Consider the following 19626-nt stretch of genomic DNA (forward strand, 5'->3'; position numbering starts at 1 on the left):
GTGTAACAATCTGTGTGTGTGTATCAGTAGCATTGTAATATACAACTCAAGTGTATGTTTTGTTTCTCAGCAAAATGAAAGCTTTGGATCGTGTTTACTTAAAGCTTAGATAAGCAGATTTCAATAGGTGGTCCATGCACTCCATTTAGCCGGTTTGGGGACAGGTTGAACAGTTGTGAAAATGAAAGGGGGCAGATGGGGTACAAAATTTCATTATGTTCCACCAAAATTTTAATGAAACAAAATGCAGGTGTCTTCAAACAAAAAACCTTGAACCACTAACTTAAACATCAGGTCACTCATTGTCCACCAATGTGTAGAATTATACCAAAATGTTTATTCTGCCAAATATTAGTTTTTAGAGTAACCGAGGAAATGTATCACACGTTGAAATTAATAGGAAATGTATCACACGTTGAAATTAATAGGAAATGTATCACACGTTGAAATTAATAGGAAATGTATCACACGTTGAAATTAATAGGAAATGTAGCACACGTTGAAATTAATAGGAAATGTAGCACACGTTGAAATTAATAGGAAATGTATCACACGTTGAAATTAATAGGAAATGTATCACACGTTGAAATTAATATTTATTTATAGAAAAAAGCCAGTGATCCAAACAGATTCATCAATCGAGGTGGAGGACTTCTGCAGGAAGAAAAAGAAAGAAAGAAGCTACTGAAGGAACTTCCCAAGGTATGTTTTGTTTTGTCTTTAATGAAACTGTTGGTCTTCAAAGTGAAGAAAAAAGATTATTGTCACTTCATTAATACTGTGAAAAGGTCAAGTGGTTTATAATAATGGTACTTTTTTGTAATAGGTAGTTATTTATTACAAGTACTATGGCCTGTAACAACATGTGTGAAACTTTGGACTCTTTTATTGCAAGTCAAATTACATCAGAAATTATCCTTTTCTGGAAATGTCCCATGAATGGACTTCTACAATTACAAAGGAACACATGATATAACATGTTTAAGATAATTGGATATCTGTAATGTAAAGCAAGGCATGATTCTAGCAGGGATAAAACAAGTTACTTTATGACCAGCTATTAGTCACAGACATGAGAAGTAGTGAAGAAAAGTTTAACAGCTTATCACTAGACATAACCAAAGAACACAACAGTTCACTGTGACTAAAATAGTCCCTTTCTTAGAACCATAAACAAAATAATTCCCTTGCACCTTAGTCTATAGAAGTGATACAAGAAAGATATTTAAAAAGTACATAGCTGAATGAAAATACTTGTCAAAGACTCTATGAATGGTGCCTGACATGCAACAAATGGAAATATCACATGAGACAAAAGCATCTTTACATAAGTGTGGACAGTTTCTTATCTTCCTGCAGTGATACATCATTTCAGGATTGGTTAAGAGTCTTGTGAACCTTACCAACAGACTTAAAATGGTTACAGGTTATAACTTTAATGGCAAGTAAAATGTCTCAAACCAAACAGCTTATAAAATGTCAAGGTGAAATTTGTAAACTTATTGGGCCAACATGCTGACCCCACCAAGGAATATTATCTCTGTAAGAAATTGATGTCAATAATGTATGGCTTTGTGAAGGCAAAAAATCCAGACGCTTGTCCAGGTCAGCATGCCAGGAACTCCTTAAGATTCAAGTGGAAATGAGAGTTATTACAAACATCTCTCAAAGACTCCTTTGGCTGTGGACACAAGGTCGAGGGCTTTGATAAACATGTAAAGACAAAGACAATAACATCAGTTTCATGTATGGCATGAAAGCTTTTATGTGCTGCAGAGGGACAGTACATATACACAGATTATGGTAATGATATAAGGATGGATATCTAGGTCTTACAATCTCTTCTCTGATGTTCTTTATGGTGGTCATGACTATAAAATAGTAATAATCAGGTACACTAATTTCTATCATTTTATTATTTCATGAATCATGACACTAATCAGAACAACTTGAATTAATTGAAAATAATTAGAGGTCATAATGACTGTGTGTTCATTACTTGGATAATTGATATAATCAAAAACACCAGGTTTGATCAGTTGTTCGATTCACGTAACACCAATTGATGCTTTTAAGTTATTAAGTTAATTGCCCACTTATACAAAGCAATGCAATTCTTATATACTTCTATGCCTCTCTGTTGATAGACAAGCAACTATAAATTTATTGTGAAATGTTTTGCTTTAAAATAAGTGAAAAACAAAATTCCTACAAGAGTTGCATAAGTTAGCAACACTTAGAGGACCAGATTATGAGTTGATTTCAAAGTTGTTTTACTCTTGTAGTATTCTGAAATCATTGTTATTGATATAGTTTATCCTTCTATAAAAATATAAAATAATTGTAATAACAAGTGTGATATCATGACTTTTAAGGTGAATTTTTAATATAATTTATAACATGCAACTTCTACTACTAATGCCCTCTAGTACACAGATGAAGCCAGACACAATCTAGTCCACCTAATAATTAATATTTCCTGAAACACTGTGAAGATAAACTAATAGAAATATTTGACATGACATTGTCAGTTTAATAAATGTTGATTATAGGAAAAAATAATAAAAATTACCATTTCTTAGTTCTACAGCCTTAAAACAAATTAAAATTAAATAAAAAATGTTCCCTTACGACCATTTGATTCACAATCGTAAATGATGTAGGAAATTTCTAGTTTCCTGAATAAGAACCAATAATTATTAAAAACTGAAATATAAGATATACTTAACTTATTTTGTGGTTTTATTAATTTCTGAAATAAGCTCTTACATGCTCATATTTCTGTATTGTTGGTATAGAATTGATAGATTCAAAAGCCAATTCTTTGTTGCATTATGTTGTTTGAAATCTAACAGCTGAATCATAGCAGCAATTATTGATAACTGGAGAGAAAAAGATAAAATTGTTAGTTTCAGTTAAGTTGATAGTTTCTCATTTTGGGTGCTTGTTCAGTGGTTGCTCCGAGTTCTGAATACGTGTTATCGTACTTATGGACATGGTCGTGTCGAAACATGACTTTGGATTCTGAAGTTATATTTGTACTATTTAATGTTTTCTAGCTGGATAAGAATGATGAATGTTAAATCAAAAATTACCTGTGGTACTCTAAATCTTTGTGTTGTGATTTTTGAATTAACAAATCAAATATTTCTTCGATACCTTCCCAGCTGGAGAAAGAACTAGTGGATAAGATTACAGCATGGGAAGAAGAAGAAGGCAAGGAGTTTTTGGTTAATGGAAACAACTTTCATAAGTTTATAGAAAATCAGTGGGAGCTTCAGAGAATAGAAAAGGATAAAGAAAAGGAAGAAAGGGTAAGTTTTCTGTTTATTATAGTTTTTAATTTGTTTCTTAACTAGTATCTTTATTTTCATAGGTCTGAGAAAGGGAATGCTTATTACTAGTTAGGGAAATTTCATTATGAAAATGTGTGTATATGCCAGTATCTGTTAGCTGTGGCAGATGTCTCATTTATTATTTCAAATCAATTGCACTGAAAAAAATTAAATTTAATTTCATTATGAAGGATAATAATACTTGTTCTTTGGGTAGAAGCCAATTTTTATTGGAAAAGTATTTTGTTATATATATAAACCCTTTGTTTTTTTGGTGTTGGGCCCACTCTTCTGGGCTCATTCACACTGGATTCATTTTGTTGGCCTGTCATGTGCCATGAACTATAAACCTTGTAGCAGGCTTCTTTTCTCAACTGAACTGTGTTCTATTCCTGAGATGGTCTTTTTACCACATGGTCTTTCACTTGGTTTGCCCTCAGACACCTTTGCCACCCCCTGTAAACTCTAAGATCTTCTCATTGAGTCCCCCTCAGTGTGGATACCTGTACATGGTGAGAGGACCTCCCAGGGAAGGTTCTGTTCTTTCAGTTTACCTCCTCTGGGATCTAAACATCCACCTACATACAGGATTCTGGTGGTTAAGGGGTCCAACCCTAACACACCACTTTGGCCTTGAATTTCTGTAGACGGGCATCCTTGGGGTGGGCCTCTAGAGTCAGTCAGCTGGTTTTGAGCTAGGGTCAATAAAGTACCAGTGTTGAACATTCTCAACAGGTGTTGTGGACATTGTATCTGATGCTGGTGTTTGGGTATAGTGCTCAAGAAACCCTGGTGTTGCTACAATGTCCCTTGCTTGACATTGTAGTGCTTCCTTCGTAGGGCTCTATGGTGGGTGGGGTCAGTTGGCACCAAAATTTCCCTTTCTTTATTATGGATACTCCACTTAAAAATCTTAATAAAATAGTGAAAAAACAATATATAGGTAAAGACCACGTCTTGAAGATTCTGAGCAGCAATCTTCACCATCCATACCACCTGTTGTACCTCATTTTTTTATATTGCACTCACTTTAAGACAAACCTTTAGGGCATATGTCTTCCTTTTTCATTCAGAAGGGACCAGAGGGACTTGCTGGCTCTCTAAAGTCAGTAAAAAGCTTCCATCTGGTGACATATTGGTGGAAACATTCACATCTCAACACAGTGACCTCATGTTGCATTCAAAGGCAATTGGGGATATACCTACAGAGGTTACACCTCATGCTACTTTGAATTCATCACAAGGAGTTATTGTTGAGAGGAATTTGAAGAACATTCCAGAGTCTGAGATTGTTGCTGGTTTCTCCACCCAAGGAGTTTCTGCAGTGAGGCGTATCTCCACTCTCAGAGATGGAATTACGATGCTGACCAATATCCTCTTTTTGACATTTACATCAGCATGTCCACCTTCCACCATCAAGGCAGGTTATCTTAGTTGCAGGGTACGGTTGTACATTCCAAACCCTCTCCGATGTTTCCAGTGTCAATGGTTCGGTCACTTGAAGACATCATGTTGTGGTTCCTTGATGTGTGCTCATTGCAGTGGCAAAGACCATGATGCCTATGAGTGTAAAACTGACCCTCATTGCATCAATTGCAATGGCTCTCAACCATCCTACTTTCGTTCTTGCCCGAAATGGTTGGAAGAAAAAGAGGTGCAGCATTTGAAAATTATTCATAACTTTACTTATTCTGAGGCTCGAAAGTTGCTGTCCACCACATCATCTCGGACGTATGCTGCAGCACTTCTTTCCACAGCCACTGTGGGAGTGCAGATAGATTTCTGTGTGCCTCCAAGTGAATTTTTCTCCAAACAAATGAAAAGTCTTTTGATCTCCATGGTTAAAAACGTTGATGAATCAACTTCAACACCTGTCTCTGTCTCTGATATACATTCCACCAAACCCCAAGATCCACATCCTTTGGTTCCAGGTACAGGCATTTCCTTGGATCCATCTTCCTCTCTCACCCCAAAATGCAAAACAATCATTTGTTCATGTCCTCAGTCTCTGGAATCCCCTTCCAACAGCAAAGACCTGTCCAGTCGACCCAGGGCAGGATCCATGGAGGTCTATAGACCTCCCTCGAATAAGGAAAGTAAGGAAAAAAGACGTGGTCATAAACAGTAGGGTTTTCTGCCCAATTTGCCTACACATAAATAAAAATGGCCACCATGATACAATAGAACTGCCATCCTGTATGTCTTTCCTAACAGGAAACATTTCTGAAACCTGCCAATACAGTCACCTTTTGGTGGTTTTCTTTATACAAAAATGACAGGCTGTGTGATGGATGAGTGCATGGAGGGGTGGCACTGTTGATTGATCAGCATGTGTTCACCCTGTCTTTGCCACTCGACACACCCTTGGAGGCTATAGCCATGTGTGTTTCCTTGGGTCATACCATCACTGTTTGTTCACTCTGTCTGTCACCTGGAAAGACATATAATTAACCAGACCTTGATGCTGTTGTTGAACAGTTGCTGTCTCCCTTTTTTATCCTGGGGGACTTTAATGGACATCATCCACTCTGGGGAAGTGCTGATATTGATAGGAGGGGTCGCTCTGTAGAGCGTATTCTCTGATCACAACCTTTCTCTTTTCAATACTGTTCTTCCACTTACTTCCATGCACCTATTGATCTCTCAGTTTGCTCCCCTTCATTATTTTCCCACTTTTCATGGAGGGTTGACAATAACCCATGAGGCAGTGATCATTTTCCTATAATCTTGAGAGAGACTGGTTGTGGTCAATGCCACCCGACCTGTGTGCCCCGGTGGAAGCTGGATCAGGCAAACTGGCCCTCTTTCACTGCTCTTGCAGAACATGATCCTGCCATTGTCTGTAAGCCATCCACCTTTTCCACTATATCCTTGTCCATGGTGGAATCCTGCCTGCCACATGGCATGGAAGGCTCAAAAACAAGCCTGGGATACTATATGTAGATATCCCACACTCTTGAACTGCATCACTTTCCAGTGGGCTTGTGCACATGCTCGATGGGTAAGACGTCAAAGCCAGAAGGAATCTTGGATTAAGTTCACAACCAGCATATTTTCTACCACAGTTCCAAAGTCATTTGGAACAAGATTCAAAAGGCCAGTGGGCAATATCACTCTGTCCCTCTCTCGATATTGCTCTCTGATGGCCAGGAAGTAACTGATACCCAGAGCATTGCCAATACTCTAGGTGAAAACTTTCTGGGTATATAGCAATTCTGCCTCTTCTTCCACCTTCTTAGCCATTAAGACTTGGGCAGAGCAATCACCTCTTTCCTTTCAAGCTGATTGTTTCTATAATTATAATCTTCCCTTTACACTGGTGGAACTCAAACTGGCCCTTCATTGGTCTGGCAGTGCATGAGTTGGACCTGTTGATATACACTATGAGATGCTGCACCATCTATCTCCTGCTTTACTTGCTATCCTTCTGGTTATTTTTAACCGGATCTGGCAGGATAATGTTTTTCTTGATGCCTGGCACCAGGCTATTGTTCTGTCTTTTTCCAAGCCTGGGAAGGATCCTGAGCTTCCTTCAAATTACCGTCCAATTGCTTTGAAGAGCTGTCTCTGTAAGACCCTAGAGAGGATGGTTAATGCTCATCTTGTTTGGTTCCTCAAATCGAACAACCTCCTCTCGCCCACCCAGTGTGGGTTCCACCATGGATCATGTGATTCAACTTCAATTGGAGAAGCCTTTCTTAAATGAAAACATCTTGTATCAATATTCTTTGACATTGAGAAGGCTTATGATACAGCATGGAGGTATGGCATTTTGCAAGACCTCCATATATATGGGTTACGTGGCTATTTGTCCATTTTTATTAAAAAAATTTTAATGCGCAGGAGATTCCAAGTTCGTACGGGTTCGACACTTTCCCATTCTTTTCTACAGGAACTTGGAGTCCCTCAGGGCTGTGTTCTGAGTGTCACACTTTTCAGTATAAAAATTAATGCCATCACTGTCAACTCCCTCTCACTGTTGCAAATGGGCTCTATGTCAATGACTTTCACATCTCGTCGAACATGAGGTATATTGAGTGAAATCTACAGAATGCCCTCAGTTGTTTACTGAAGTGGACCACAGTAAATGGCTTCACTTTCTTTCTCTCTAAAACCGTTTGCATGCACTTTTGCTGCCAACGGGGTATTCACCCTGATCCTGAACTCCGTATCGGTGAAGTTGTGCTGCCTGTGGTCTCTGAGTTCTTAGGGCTTATCTTTGATCGTAAGCTAACCTTTATACCACACATCAAGCAGCTATGGGTCAAATGTACAAGAGCACTGAACATCCTCCATGACATCTCTACCACCACTTGGGGAGTGGATCCATGTTCTGTGTTAAAGATATATCATGCTCTTATTCAATCGAAACTTGACTATGGATCACTGGTCTATGGCTCTGCCAGACCATCAGCCTTAAAGATGCTAGACCCTATTCATCATCAAAGACTTCAGCTCTGCACTGGGGCTTTCTGCACTTCCCCAGTTCAGAGTTTATACATAGTCTCATGAACCTTCTTTGCACCTCTGCTGTTTGCAAGTGTCTTTACTATGTGTTTCAAAACTTTGTTCCTTACCAAAGCATATCCCACCTTGGGTTGTGGTTTCCTTCCTCGATGGGCCATGCATTTTCAGACCTTTAGGCCTTTGTATCCAGGCACAGTTAGATGAATTGGGGTATCCTTGGATAACATTGCTCTATCCACTGGCCAGCCCACCCAACCATGGCTTCTTACAGTCTCCAATTGTGACCTATCTTTAAGTCATCTGAGAAAAGTAGACACTCCTGATTGGAAATACTGTCTGCTATTTGCTGAACATCTTTCAAACCAACCTTCCATTCCTATTTACATAGATGGTTCAAAATCAGGTGACTGTTTGGGCTCTGCCATGGTTTGTTGTGGTTTGGTGGTTGTGCACAGAATCCCCTCTACAGCTTCTGTGTTCACTGCTGAACTGTATGCCATTTCTCTTGCCCTGGATCACATAGAAGCTAAGCAGTACTTGAACTGCATGATTTATACTGATTCGCTTAGTTCTCTACTGGCCCTGGAATCTTTTCATGTTGGTTCACACCCCGTTCTTGCCGATATTCAAAACCGACTGGCCCATTTCTCTTTAACTTCTATCCAGTTTTCCTGGATACAGATCCACGTTGGTATTCGCAGGAACGAGCTCGCCGACACTGCAGCTAAATCTATCTGCTCTGGAACTATCACCACTGTGCGTATCCTACACTTGGACTATAATCCTGTATTCAAGGCTCAGCTCTGTGCCAGCTGGCAGTGGACTTGGAGTGAGTAATGCAAAATCAAGCTTTTCCAAATAAAACCCTTTTTTGGACTTTGGCCATCTTGTTACCATAAGGATCAGAAAGAGTAAATTGTTCTAACTAGACTACGCATTGGTTACAGTTTTTTTAACTCATCATTTTCATTTATCTGGAACTGATGCACCAATGTGTAGTTTGTGTAACACTCAGATCACAATAAGCCACATTTTATTTTCTTGTCATCGTTATGATTCACAATGAAGGCACCATTTTAAACATGTTTTGTTCTAAGGTTTGTCCGTAACATTAGACAGTGTTATTGGTGATGGTGACACTGTCCACCTTAGTAATGTTTTTAGTTTTTTAAAGGCCATTAATCTTTTTATTGCCATTTAAGTTTTTTAATTTATTCTTTACACATTTTTAATGTAGCTCCTGTTTAAAAATCATAGTTCATCTAGTTCAATTTGAAATTGGAAACTGGCTGTAACATTAAGTAACTTGAAACCAGGACTGGAAAGGCCAACTTCAGGTGACTGACAGTGGTTTTTGTACTTACCTGTTAGTCTTCCTGGTGAGTTATGATTATTACAGTCACACTACAGAAGGTCCTTTACAACTTGAATTACTATAGTTTTTCTTTTGATGTTTTAGACTAGATGTAAACATTAGTTTTATGCTATTTATGTATTTGTTTTTTAACTTTGTTTTGTTTTACTTTAATTTCCTTTTATGAATTTGACTGACTTTTACCTTTTTACTGAACATTTGGCAAATATAGCCTAGCTGCTTTGTGCCATAAAACACTAAATCAACCAACCAACTCTTTGAGTCTGTTTATAACAGCTGTCAATAAAAATATTGTACTTAATTTCTAAAAACTGTGATAAAGTTCTTGTCATTATCTTGGATTGAGAACTCTTAAGCTTTGTAGATAACACTTTTATAATCACTGTATGGATAGCTGTGAAATAAAATCCACATTATGTGGTGGATGTAAAAGGACATAATGTTAGGTTGAAGGTAATGCATTGAATGTTTTATTAATAGCAAAAGCAAAGAGCCAAGCAACTAGAGGAGGAAATTCTAGCTGGAAGCCGACCCACACCTGCTAAGAGAAGACATGGTGGAACTACACCAAGTAAAACTCCCAGTAAAATGTCGAGGCTCGGCAATCCTGGCTGTAGCACATTTTTAGGCATGACTCCATCATCAATAAGCAAGATGCATACCAGAGGAGCTTCCATGGCAATTTTTCAATCCCCAGTTAAAAAATTTCCTCAATCAGCAGGAAGGACTCCTCGTTCAACATTGAAAACTCCTCGGCGTTCTCCTGTAAGGCTTCTAACATTTAACAGTGTTTTACCTAAGATTAGTTAAGCACACACATCGAGAAACTAAACTTCAACTTTTGTAAGTTATAATACCAGAATTTAAAATTATTTTAACCTGTTTACAACTAATGACATAGGAAAATGAGTAGGTCTCTCAGATATATGCTATTTACTATATTATGTTTTGGTGACCCTTTCTTATATATTCTGAGTTTCAATGACCTGATGCAGTTTGAACTGAATTGATAAAATATTTTGTCTTTTCATAACTTTCACTCCTTTATGTTAAAATTAAAATTACTGTAAACTGTCATTACGATATACTCAAACATTGTGCATAATTTCATAATAACATTATGAAAACCAGTGCCAAGTAAACCATGCATAATAGAAGGATTTACTTGTAGTTGATAAGTTTTAAAAATATTCCTCCGTGCTAGCTATCTTATAAGCACAATGAATTAATATTCCAGTCCTATATGCTTAAACAGCTTTATAATTTAACTATTAAAATATAAATCTATATCTTGTTTCTTACTGTATGCTTCACATTCAAAACTACCATTATTATGTACCAATGGATCTTTAAGATATTATAAAAACTGATTGACTTGTTCAGGATTACTAAAGATGACAAATATAATTACATATCTTTGGCTGCATAAAGATTTAAAGTTCAGTGGACAGTGTGTCCGAGCATTGCTGTTTTTAATGGCTGAGAAACAAATATTTGAATGTTAATGTTCACCTTAGTACCATTGCAGTTCACTCTGATTATAAATAATGATACTGAAAGAAAGTTATGTTCCTTAATGGCAACTTGGTATAGTTTCATAAAAATGTGCATTGGAAACCTTCTACAATAGGCATTTTGTGTAATTTCAAGTTTTTAATTTCTGTACACAAGTCAAAAACGTTTTTTTACTATATATTCATTGAAAGTACAGCATTCCAAAAGTTAAAAAATGTCCGATTATTAATTATATGTATCCATGAGAAACTGTGCGACAAACTGAACAACCTTTATTATGTGTCTCAGGAATTCATACAAAATGTGTGAATGTCTATGTATTGATATTCTTGTATTATTAATTTCTTTATTTCAATAAATAATTCTCTTTGTTTCTATAGTCTTCACAGGATCTTCTCTTAACATCTGAAATTATGTTTGAAATACTAATTTTATATATGTCATTTTTCTCATAAGAACTATTCCATTTGCTTTATTTAGTTGTATTAAAACTATTGATATCATTTGTACTTAGGGTTCTTATTTCTATCAGTTCTTGTTTTTTTAAAAAGTAAACTTTTTAGATTAAATAACAAAATTTGAAGAAAAAAATGAAATAAAAGATTTGTTGTAATCACTTGAGATAGAAGCTCACTCTATGTGGATACATTATTCTAGTCTGTACTAAGCTGTCCTACTGTGACATAGTATTTTCACATTCTGTGAAAAGGTCTAAAGTACACTGAGAAGCAATAAGATTAACAAGGTCAACATTTGCAGTAAAATGCAATGTGTCCAGTTTTGACACCAAAAATATCTAAAATTATCTATATCACTGCTTGGAACCTGTGAGAAGTTTCTTTGTACTAAATCCATTGTACATTTGTGAAATACAGTGAAGTAATTGTTAAATAAGTCCTATGATCATGCTTTCTGATGCACTTGACACCAGCCCTACCTCTATATAGATTACTAAAAATGGGAATGTTCAGTATTTATGTTTCTTATTGTGTGGGATCTGTATAAAAGAAGTGTCATTGTATTATAATATTAGGCAGGCCGAGTTGTGGTTTGGCTTAGCCGTTGAAATTTCAACTAATACTGTTACACAGTTACTTATTTTCAGTGATGATGCAGTGGGTGAATGGAGCACATGGGCACTAACTCAAGGATTTACAATTATAGCAAAGAAGTCTGAGACCAATATTCCAAGAATACTTGATTTATTAAGTTTTTCATATACTTAAAGTTTACATTCATCATACATTTTCACGTATAGGTTAAACTCTTTTACTTCAATTAACACTTTTAGTAAACACTTAATTAACCATATAGTACTTAATATGATAATCTATGTTTAGGAATAATGGCATTAAAATACTAAGGGTTCAGGCAAGAAACGGTTAATTCATTAGTGCATTAGTCATGATGATGCAGAATGTAGAGCAACTTTTGTCGTGGGAGAGCTAACTTTTCAGCTATTATCTAAGGTTTTATTTGATTTTTCTTAGTATTCTCACAATATGTCAAGTGGTACACACAACTACCTGTAAGTAGTTCTGGTACTTAATTGGTTAATTCTATTATGATCATGTGCAACAGCTAACAACAAAAAACATCTGTTTATCCACTGGTCACATATGGAGACGGTGAATCGTCTTCCTCTTCTCTTGTATTTGTACTCACATTTTTGTTATCAATACTTTATCAAAGTGCCAGCTGACTTCCTTTTTAGGTAGTTTTAAGCTTAATAATTATTAATTATTTGCAGCTTTTACCCATACTGCAGTGTTAAGCTGTCGGAGATTCTTTCTGTTTCTGCTTAGTTAACGCAGCATCCATAGCTTGCATAACTCTTTTACTGATCTTGAAAGCATCAGCTTGTTGCAATCTAAAGATACAGTGAAAAGTTTACCAATGCATTTCTCTCAAGTCATCATTTTTTAGATTCTTCACTGTATAACACTTCTCATTATTACACACAGTTATCGTTTTAAAATACCCAGCGATGCCTCAGTACCAAGTCCCATTTAAATTGGTCCAAATATGTTGTTGTTTTTGTGAGCTAATCCCCCCTAAAAAAAACTCAAGATGGGTAAATCTGACTTTTGTAAGTCAGTGTGCTTGATTGCTGTAAATATGACCACACAGAAACCTAAAATATACATTTTTGGTATATTTGACCTTTGACTTTGTGAAATCCTTTAAAATGCCTAGTTACAAAAGTGAAAACAATTTCTGGGTGTATTGGACCAAGACATAATCCCACCAACTTTCAAGTCAATCTGCTAAGGATTGAATAGTGATCTGTTAAATAGTGCTTGAAAGAAAAACAGTATGTATATATCTGCAGAAACATAACTAAAAGAAAGTAGATATGAAAAGGCTAAAGCTGTGTCTTTTAGGATGTATTATTGAGTTACAAACTACACTCATTTAAAAAAAAAGGTTGTTTTTTATTTCATATATATTAACTTATGCATTAGTTTTCTTAGTTATTGTTATAGCAGATAATACATAAATTAAAAAAAATATATTTAGAAAGTTTTAGAGATTGTGAAAATGAAATAAAGTTGTAGAACAAACAAAGTATTTTTATTAGTAGTATGAAAATTATATTTTACTTTGACTCTATAACAACTTCATAAACTCACAGACTGCAGATTTTAAATTTGTTAAAAATATTTAACAGTGAAGGAAAAATGGGCATAAAAAACAAAACATTTAGCACTTGAGGGTGTTTGTATTGAGGTGACATTTCTTTTTCTGTTTATCAGAAGTATAATTCTTTGACAGATTGTTTAGGCAGAGTATTCATTATAATTCATGTTGCTTTCAAATATACTATAGTTTGTATTTCTAATTGGTTGGGCATTTTGAAAGACATAAAAGGATTGTTTGTTTGTTTTGGAATTTTGCACAAAGCTACATAAGGGCTATCTTCACTAGCCGAGCCTAATTTAGCAGCATATAAGACAAGAGGAAAAGCGGTTAGTCTTCATTACCCACTGCCAACTCTTGGGCTACTCTTTTACCAACGAATAGTGGGATTGACTATCACTTTATAATGCCCCCACAGCTCAAAGAGTGATCATGTTTGGTGTGACTGGGATTCAAACCTGCGACCCTCAGTTTACGAGTCAAATGCCTCAACCCACCTGGCCGTGCTGGGTCAACATAAAAGGAATGAAAGTGTATATGTGGGAAAAACTAAGAGTGTAAGACATTCCATGTGATGTAGAAAAGTAAAAACAGATGATTTATTGAAATATTGCTAATTGAAATTAAGAAATTAAACCTGAAATTATACAAAAAGTTGATTTATAAATTGTGTTTTGATCACAAGTTTATTGATATACATTGATAATAAAGTTGCTTAATTAGATTTCAAATGTAACTTTAAAAAAGCCATGACATTCATGCTTTCTTCCATCCACTTAGGGTTGATCTAAATAAAGGTAATGAATAAGAAATTACACTTTTAAAGTTAATACATTAAATAATAATAATAGGAAGACTGAAAAAACAAAACCAGAGAATAATTTATTTAGAAAAAAAAGTTTAATAGTAGGAAATGATTAGCTAAAGACAGATCTGTTGTTTAAGTGTCCACGTATTTTGTAAGGAATTCCTAGGTAACAGTAAATAAAGTTTTTCAGTTTTACCTACAGTTGTTAATGTAAATAATCATAAGTTAGTTGGATTTTTGATAAGAGTGGGTTTTGTGCAAGTTCAGGTGTGAAATGTTTGTAAGCTAATACTTCTTTGAAAGAGAGGTTAAAATTAACACCTTCTATATCAAAATAAAGATATTAAAAGGTTTCCAAAGCATGTTTTATAGAAATTATTAGGACACAAGTAACTGATATCTTTCTTTATTCAATATATTTTGTGAAACTGCTGTGAGATTGAGGTTAGAACTGTCTCTTGTCAGGTTGTTTCTTTGCTATTGTGAAAAGCAATGTTTTGTAAATTTTCTATCGAACATTAAAATTTGTTGGTTCTAAATATATGGTGATGATATATTTGTGATCTTTATTGACCTTCAGCATAAAAATGAGTTTTTCTGTATGTTAATAATGAATATATAAATGTTATATTTACTGTGGAACATCAGCAAACGTCAAATGTCTTTTTGATTCATTGTTACACAGTTACATTTGTAGTTGTGAAAGTGAAGTATATCACATTCTAGAGTTGCTTAGAATAAATATGGTTAAATATTTAAATCATGGTGTGAAGATGTATGTTTTCCTGTTAACCTCATTTTTAACAAGTTGTGCAAAAAAAACTTAATTGTTTGATCATTTCTAAAAATAGTTTTAGTTTCAAAACAGCCACACCACCAGAAAGACACTTTAAATTACATTATTTTTATCATGAAACAGCAGTATTTGATTTAGTGTATTCTTAAACATATTGCTTATTTCAGTTTGCAAGGTTTTTTTGGTTTTTGTTCCCAAGAAGAAGAGTGTATAATAATACTTCAACCATGCTTTGTTTGCTTTATCCATTGTTGATGATAGGTTTTGCTCAATATTGGAGCTCATCAGACTGGCTTGAATAAGTAAAAAGACAGGTGTGGGCAGACCACTAAAAAGCCATTTGTTACAGTGTAATTATTTTGTGTAACTGTCTTTTGTAGGTATAGCATTGACATAATCTTTATAATTTAAAAATACAATAACTTCAATTCTATTTATTATCTTATGACAAAAATAATTTATTGTCAAACTTCATCAGCTTAAGGCTTCACACCATAATTTATATTTGTTTAAAATACTGTGTAACACTTCAGGTTGTGTTGCATGTAACAGCAACCTTATGCCAAAGAGCATTAACTAAAATACATACAAAGTTTTGTATTGGTTACTTGCCCATTTCCAAAAAGCTATTTCAATGATAATATAAATCTACACATATGCCCATGTTTGTAAAAATGTAAGACAAGTTATAAACTGTACTTTTAATTTTTCAAATTTCTGGACTTGGAAATGGACTTTTTACTTCCAGAATATTTTTTCTTCATCCAGAGATTTACCCCAGGAAAGAAGACCCCTTACAGACAAGGCCGAGGAGTTTTAACCGAAAAGGATGATAATCAAAAGGATGACACTGTCAGTAGTACAAACAGTAAGACTAGCACAGAGGATAAGTGTAGGAGTCCTGTACCATCTCTTGTCAGTGTAACTTCTTACTCAGAGTTTACTGTAAGTAACAAGAAAAGTTTATAGTTTTAGAGAGCCTGAAATCAGTGTGGTCATGGGTAATTAAGTTGTAAAGTTTCAGATAAGTCTGATCTCAGGTAACTAATTTTTAGTTTAAAAAATGTTGGTATTTGTTCACAGATAACAACATTAGAATGTTTTGTTTTTTTCCACATTTTAAGCAGTACACATACTGAAACATATGGACCTTTTGTAAGTTTTGTGGGTGGTATTTTTTCTGACATTCTGAATAAGGTGGTGACATTTGTTGATTTCCTAGGACTACAAATAAATGTAGTTAATATTTTTGTTCTTACAAAGTTATGTTTCATCATTTCAGGTTTCCTTTTTTTTTATTGACTAAAACACTAAAATAATTTTGTCATTTCAAACCTGTCTTACCTTTAACTTAGATCCAAAACCAGAATGTACAGATAATGTTTCATAGATTTTCATTATTAGTGAACTTGCCAGTTGTCAGAGCAGTACATTCTATTAAAACTACAACATTCCATTTTTTTTATTCAATTAATATTGGATACATTTTAACATTTATCTGTCCTGGAGGAGGGTGGCTTCCGAAAGTTGTTTGATTTTAGGTCAAGTTTTTTATAGTTGGATGAAATACATAGCTCTTTTCTGATTTACCTTATTGTTGCATTGTTTTTCTCAAAATACTAAAATTGTGTATTTGCTTGGTTAAATTCCTTTATGAAGGAAAATTCTAGATCATCAAATGTACTTTTCAGAAATAAATTGTGAAAACTGTGAAAGTATTTTAGTTTTTTTTTTGTGTGTGTGTGTGGCCCATATAAAATATTTTTCTGTAAACTTGCAGTTCTTCATGTATATATGTGTATATGATCTTAATAGTCCACTGTATGTATTTATCTGTAACCTGGATTCTTCACTGGTTTACTCCAGTTTTGCCCAGGCATGGCATGCCCAGGTGGTTAGGATACTTCACCTAAAACCTGAGGGTCACAGGTTCGAATCCTCATCCCACCAAAATATACTTGCCCTTTCAGTTATGGGGACATTATAATGTGATGGTCAATCCCACTATTTGTTGGTAAAAGATTAGCCCAAGAGCTCGTGATGGGTGGTGATGACTAGCTGCCTTCTCTCTAGTCTTTCACTACTAAATTAGGGACAGCTAGTTCTCGTATATCTTTGTATTATAATCTTTATAATTTTGCAACTAAACTAAATACTTGGTACGTGCATTTGTGTCAGTTTAATACATGTACTAAATACTTCATATGGTTAATTTCTAAATGAAATTTTTTTTAAGTTGGTTTCTCTTGTTCTATTATATGCTTTTTTTGTATATTGATCTTTGAAAGTTGTTTTTATTTCATCTGAGTTATTTTTAAGTTGCTTTCTGTTATTTTTAATTTGGTTTTTGTTATGTTCATTTGTTTGAGTTGTTTTTTTGTTATGTTCATTTGTTTGAGTTGGTTTTTGTTGTTTTTTCTCCTTTTTCCACTTGGTTATATAGTTGTTTTAATTTCTTTCCTCCAAAAGCTTTTACCATAATTCCTTCTCTCCTAAATTATTCAGCATATGAGCAAGGGCTCCCAATTTCTGCTTTACTTATTGCTTTCCAGAAAAGTCTGAACTCACGACAAGACGGTAGAAGTTCTCCAGTATCTATGGCTACCAACCTCTGATATTATCAAACAGAACAAATTACATAATTCATTAAGCATACTGTCAGCAAGGTCTTTTCTATATGTAGACCATTACCTCTTCCTTCACAGAATGACCTGAACAAAACTGTTCGCAGCAATTATCGCAGTTCCATGATGTCTCCAAATAGTACCAAGAAGAAGGTCATTGGCAGCAAGATTTCTCCAAATTGGAAAAATAACAAAAATAAAAAGATGATTTCACCATCTAGAACAAGGAATCAACAGAAACTGACACCAGCAAGAGGCAGATTAGGTCTGCCATTTCTTATCTGAAAGGGGCAGGGTGGTATGTGAAGCAAAGTTTGTAACTTTTTATTTTTTTAGTAACGGAGGAAATAGGGTCTTTCTAACACAACAGTTTTAAAAAAAATACCTGTATGTAATTCCTCGTTTTCGAAATTTTTATTGTTAAGTTTGGAAATGTGTTAGAGTATTGGCAAAAATATGTCATGGTTTTGGGAGAAAAAATAAACTATTAAATGCATAAACAATGTTTATATAAAAACAGCTTTTCAGATTCAGTATGTGTGATCATTTTATGATTGGGGTATCCTTCTAATATCAAACATGTAAGATGTAATGTTTTAAGCTGTTATGCATGTAACCATGACACTAATTTGTTTTCTGCTGCAGGTAAGCAATGTACATCTTAAGTTTTTTTCTGTTGATAAAGTTAATCCTTGGACAGATTCTGCATGGTTGTGTTTAATTCTGAACTTCTACCAGTAAAAGGTTATTCGACACTGACAGTGTTGTTAGCATCCTTCATGTGCTCGGAAATGTGCCTGCTATAACTGTCTACCAACCAAAACAAAACTTTACATCCATGATTACCTGTGATGTCATAATATTTTGGTCTTTTCTTCATTTTGTACATAAATTATCTTTTTAGTTTTAGTCATTCCATTTTGCAACCTAATTGTTAATATTTGTATTTTAATTGAAATAAAATTTCTTCAATGTATTTCAAATTTATTCAAATTAAATGAGTTAGGTCATTGTCGTTGTGTCTGTTTTTTACTTGATTTTTGGTAAAGCTGTGTTGAAGTGCAAAAAGTGCCTGAAACACAGTCCATAAACAATGTATGTAAATTCAATTCCAAAAATGGAGATAAGATAATCTTTTCCTGTGGAAAATACTGTGTACACTATGACTTCAGCTACTTGTAAAAATTGTCAGATTTCTTTATTAATATGATGAACTGTAAAGGAACCAATAAAATCTTGTTTACATTACATAATTTGTATTTAAATGCTACATTCACTGGATGTATGAGGATTTCAAAGACTGTAACTTTCAGGTTAAGCAAATATAATGTTACATCAAGGATTTTACCATATAGAAGAGGAGGTTGCTATGGAAAGTGGGTTCTGTTTTTATTATTTCAAACATCCTGTGAACAGTCCTTTGAAAATGCTGTGCGTAATTGATTGTTGTTGTGTTTGTTATTTAATAATCTGGAAGTATGATTCCTTTCAGCTGCAGAAATAACCATAGAGACCTTGTTAGCAATTTAAACCAATGAAATTAACATCTTTGTATGACAGTATTTACTTGTAAGGGCATACAATACTGGAATGTTATCTAGTCGAGCATAAATCATTTAAGAAGAAAACTCATGTTTCTAGATAATGCTATCATATATCTTGTCGTGAGGTAAAGAGGAAGCAGAACAGTTTGTGACATTTTTGAAACAGATCGATATTTCTTGTTTTTCATGTGTATTATTTATTCTTATTAAAACTAATTAAAATGTGTAAAATTAGAAAATTACTAAGTTAAATAAAGTAAGATTAGGTAAGATAAAAGTAATTCTTCACGGGTTGTATTCACTAGCAGCTTGTTTGTCGTGTAATTCAATCTGGTAATGTGAGCTGTATTTTCTGCGAGTGACAACTTCGGGGTCGAGGCTGTTGGATAAAATTTAGTATAATCATGGATATACCGTTTCAAGTGGTTATTTTGTATTTGCAATCTCAGTTACCCCAACTGAACCCATAGTGAAAAGTGAAGTGGCATTCCTCCCAGCTTGTAACTATAACAATATCAAATA

The 19626-nt window shown here is 34.5% G+C and overlaps 1 protein-coding gene across 3 annotated transcripts in view; it reads left to right on the top strand.

The window, feature by feature from the left end:
* LOC143256078 (protein regulator of cytokinesis 1-like) overlaps positions 1 to 18573 on the top strand; it is a 68266-nt gene extending 49693 nt beyond the window's left edge. For 2 of the 3 annotated variants that reach the window (XM_076512751.1, XM_076512749.1), the window contains exons 8-12: positions 607 to 702; positions 3168 to 3314; positions 9658 to 9942; positions 15705 to 15881; positions 17642 to 18573. In XM_076512751.1, the coding sequence (XP_076368866.1) occupies positions 607 to 702; positions 3168 to 3314; positions 9658 to 9942; positions 15705 to 15881; positions 17642 to 17845 (909 nt within the window). In that variant the 3' untranslated portion in view covers positions 17846 to 18573. The other variant, XM_076512750.1, reaches the window with a different exon arrangement.
* The last annotated feature ends 1053 nt before the right edge of the window (positions 18574 to 19626 follow it).

The sequence above is a fragment of the Tachypleus tridentatus genome, chromosome 7 (assembly GCF_004210375.1).
Source record: "Tachypleus tridentatus isolate NWPU-2018 chromosome 7, ASM421037v1, whole genome shotgun sequence".
Taxonomy (NCBI): domain Eukaryota; kingdom Metazoa; phylum Arthropoda; class Merostomata; order Xiphosura; family Limulidae; genus Tachypleus; species Tachypleus tridentatus.